Source organism: Salvelinus namaycush, chromosome 3, assembly GCF_016432855.1.
Source record: "Salvelinus namaycush isolate Seneca chromosome 3, SaNama_1.0, whole genome shotgun sequence".
NCBI classification, from domain to species: domain Eukaryota; kingdom Metazoa; phylum Chordata; class Actinopteri; order Salmoniformes; family Salmonidae; genus Salvelinus; species Salvelinus namaycush.
This window is the reverse complement of record NC_052309.1, coordinates 54,045,217-54,048,239: the sequence shown is the minus strand read 5'-3', so window position 1 is coordinate 54,048,239 and position 3,023 is coordinate 54,045,217. Positions and strand designations below refer to the sequence as shown.

General features: G+C 43.2%; 1 protein-coding gene across 1 annotated transcript; it reads right to left on the bottom strand.

The window, feature by feature from the left end:
• Positions 1-356: 356 nt before the first annotated feature.
• Positions 357-1,209, bottom strand: LOC120044424 (thymosin beta-11-like). The gene is made up of 2 exons (XM_038989074.1): positions 1,110-1,209; positions 357-394 (listed from the first exon to the last, which is right to left on the bottom strand). Exons 1-2 carry the CDS (start codon positions 1,207-1,209, stop codon positions 357-359), a joined length of 138 nt encoding a protein of 45 aa, XP_038845002.1.
• Between the last annotated feature and the right edge of the window lie 1,814 nt (positions 1,210-3,023).

The window sequence follows — 3,023 nt, the reverse complement described above, 5'->3', positions numbered from 1 at the left end:
GTTAAATAGCTTGCAAGTGTGGCTGTGGGACTTTTGTACAATTTTGGAGGCTTGGCCACTTGTCTTTAGGCCTGTAGTCTACTTGAATATACACAACCTGTTCACATGATAGAACAACTCTTTTTGTCATCTTTTATTACTCTGACTTAGAGACAACATAAACATTGAGCAATAAGTGTTTCGAAAACATCCTCTGACTAGCAACCAATCCTAATACCCCTCATTTTCCAATTTCGTTGAGCACCAGTGTGATAAAATTCAATGTCCTGTTCTCCCTTCATAGTTATGGTTCTTGACAGATGGAGGTCAGAGAATCAAATTAAAGTAGCTGGTCGGAAACACTTCTCTTCCTCTGGTCAAGGCGATGGCTCTCGTTTCCTCTCTTGGTCGATTGCTAAAACATGGAAACAAATGTTAAACCCTTTTCGAAGAAAAATGCTATCTGATAGTTCTATACATATTTCTACTATTGAATGATTAAGACGATACAATGATCAAAGCAAAATGTTTGAGTGCAGTGGGGGCTGCTGAGGGGAGGAAAGCTCATAATAATGGCTGTAATGGAGAAAATGGAATGGCATGAAACACCTGGAAACCATGTGTTTGATGTATTTGATACCATTCCACCTATTCCGCTCTAGCCATTACCACAAGCCCATCCTCCCCAATTAAGGTGCCACCAACCTCCTGTGGTTGAGTGTGATGGCCGACAGTCCCTGACTAATAAAACCACCTCTCCAGATTGCAGTTCTTGAGTGAAGCACATATGTTGACTCATGCTGTCACCATGTAAAATGTATGTAAATTGAGAGAACACCCCTCCCCCTTTTGGGTGTTGACAGTACAAGGTGTCTTTTATACAGAATCTGTGGTTAACGCTATGGTTAATCGCTCACATATTTGCATTTTCTTTGTCAATCAATTTATATAGAAAACCCTCCCCTGAACACAGTTAGTCTTGCATGGATGGGTTCTTCTTGCCTGTTCATCTGTTGCTAGGGAGAGATGCCAGCAATAAGATGGATCTGACAGCCCATGGAACACCTTACAGGGCTGAGCCCTAGCTCAAGCAGATTCATCACAGAGCTAAATGGACAAGATTCACTCACTTTCTTTAGTTGGCAATGGGTTCTTCACTCTGGTCTCCGTCTTCTTCAGCTTAGTCTTGTCGAAGCTGGAGATTTCTCTCATATTGGGTTTGTCAGACATGATAGCTGTAAATGAAGAGGGAGATGCAAATGAGGCACAGTAGTTGCTATCAATATGTTTTCATCCGAATAGCTATGAGTATGGACACGCCTTAGAATGAAATATTACTCATAATAATTTCAGCCAAACAGGGTTTCAAGACTGCTACCCTTGTGTGTACGTGGGTGTGAAGGACAGCTGTTGTAAGATTTTCATGGATGAGTGTTGGTCTCTCTGCCTGACTGATCACCAATGTCCACCCCTCAGACCCTCCATGTATTGTTGGGCTTGGCCTTTGTTTTCCCATGTACTCATCCTTCATTCTCTCCCCCCTTTCTACCCCTCATCCTCCTTGTAAATCCAGTCCTGTTGCATGTGCTCCCCTTCCACCCAGGGAGTGCTCAGACAAATGATTGAGAATAAGTGCCCTATCATATTACAGTATATTAGTAATATCCCCTCCTAAAACAACCACTGTCTTTTTGGATAATGCTGTCTAATAGCCAGCCTACTGTGGCACTTATAGTAACTGTCTTTATCATCCTAGTAAAATGGTGGGAAATGGACTGTAGTAGATATGGCATGACATATAGACACAGATGGAATATATATGATATACATGTAATATATGATGCTACAGATCTAATGCAGAGAATTTCTTACCGTAGAGCAGGGTGTGCCGCGTCCAAAAGCTACACGTGCCTGTGTCTGTCTATGAGTGGTCCAGAGCTGCGTCTGACACTGCATGTGTGCCTCCTGCAGGGTGTGGGCAGGGGAGGGGGCTATTGATCTCTCTCTCTCTCTCTCTCTCTCTCTCTCTCTCTCTCTCTCTCTCTCTCTCTCTCTCTCTCTCTCTCTCTCTCTCTCTCTCTCTCTATCTCTATCTCTATCTATCTATCTCCTGACACATCATGAAATATTCATGCCACGTAGTAGGAGGGGTAGCAGCAGCTTCCAGAGTAAAACTGCTGATTCCACACTGATAGGAAATATATTAGGTTGCATTATGTTGGGGATAAAAGGCAATTATGTAATGGATGAACATCATGATTTTTAAAAGACGTAGTCAATGCTGATATGAGTTAGTTTTAAAGCAACAGGACTTCTTCAAGGGGCATGTAGTCTGGTGGGAAACATAAAAGGATCAGTCATGCCTGTTAGATTTGCAGATCTTCACCACTGCCATTTGTTGTGTGTCATCTCATCTAATGACTTCAGTGTACACTGTGTTTTTCCGTCAGACTGAGCACAGCACTGGGGCAAGGTTTCAAAGACATTGATTCTGGAAATCCATAGAAATATACTGTGATACATTCAAAAGAAAATATACACACGCTGAGACAATGTGGAATCAGCTGGAGATGAAGACGGATTTCTTTGAGCAGATGGACAAATATCAATGTTCATTCTCCTCATTCCTGGTCAACTGCATGGCTGCTCAAGATAGAGGGGCCTATATTCTGTCTGCAGCCTCTGTGCCGCACACATCAAGAGGGGCTCTGACACATTAGACGCATGGTGATTCTTTGTCTGACAGCTGCACCCTTAGCCTGGGTGCCAGTTTGTTTCTGCTCTCTTGCCAACTCCTTATGGAATTGTCATACTTGGTCATGACAATGGCGTAGGCAATAGCACAAACAGATCTGGGACCAGGCTACTGCATCCTGGCTAGTCAATAAGAACAAGAGGTCTAAGTTAATCAGACACACACAGCGTCCATAGTCTCTGTTAAGCTGGGGTGGGGCAGGCTGGGTTGGGACACATTCCATTAGTGCTTTGAGGTGGTCGATGCCCATATGACAGAGACCTCTCAATTTCATGACATTGTTACATTA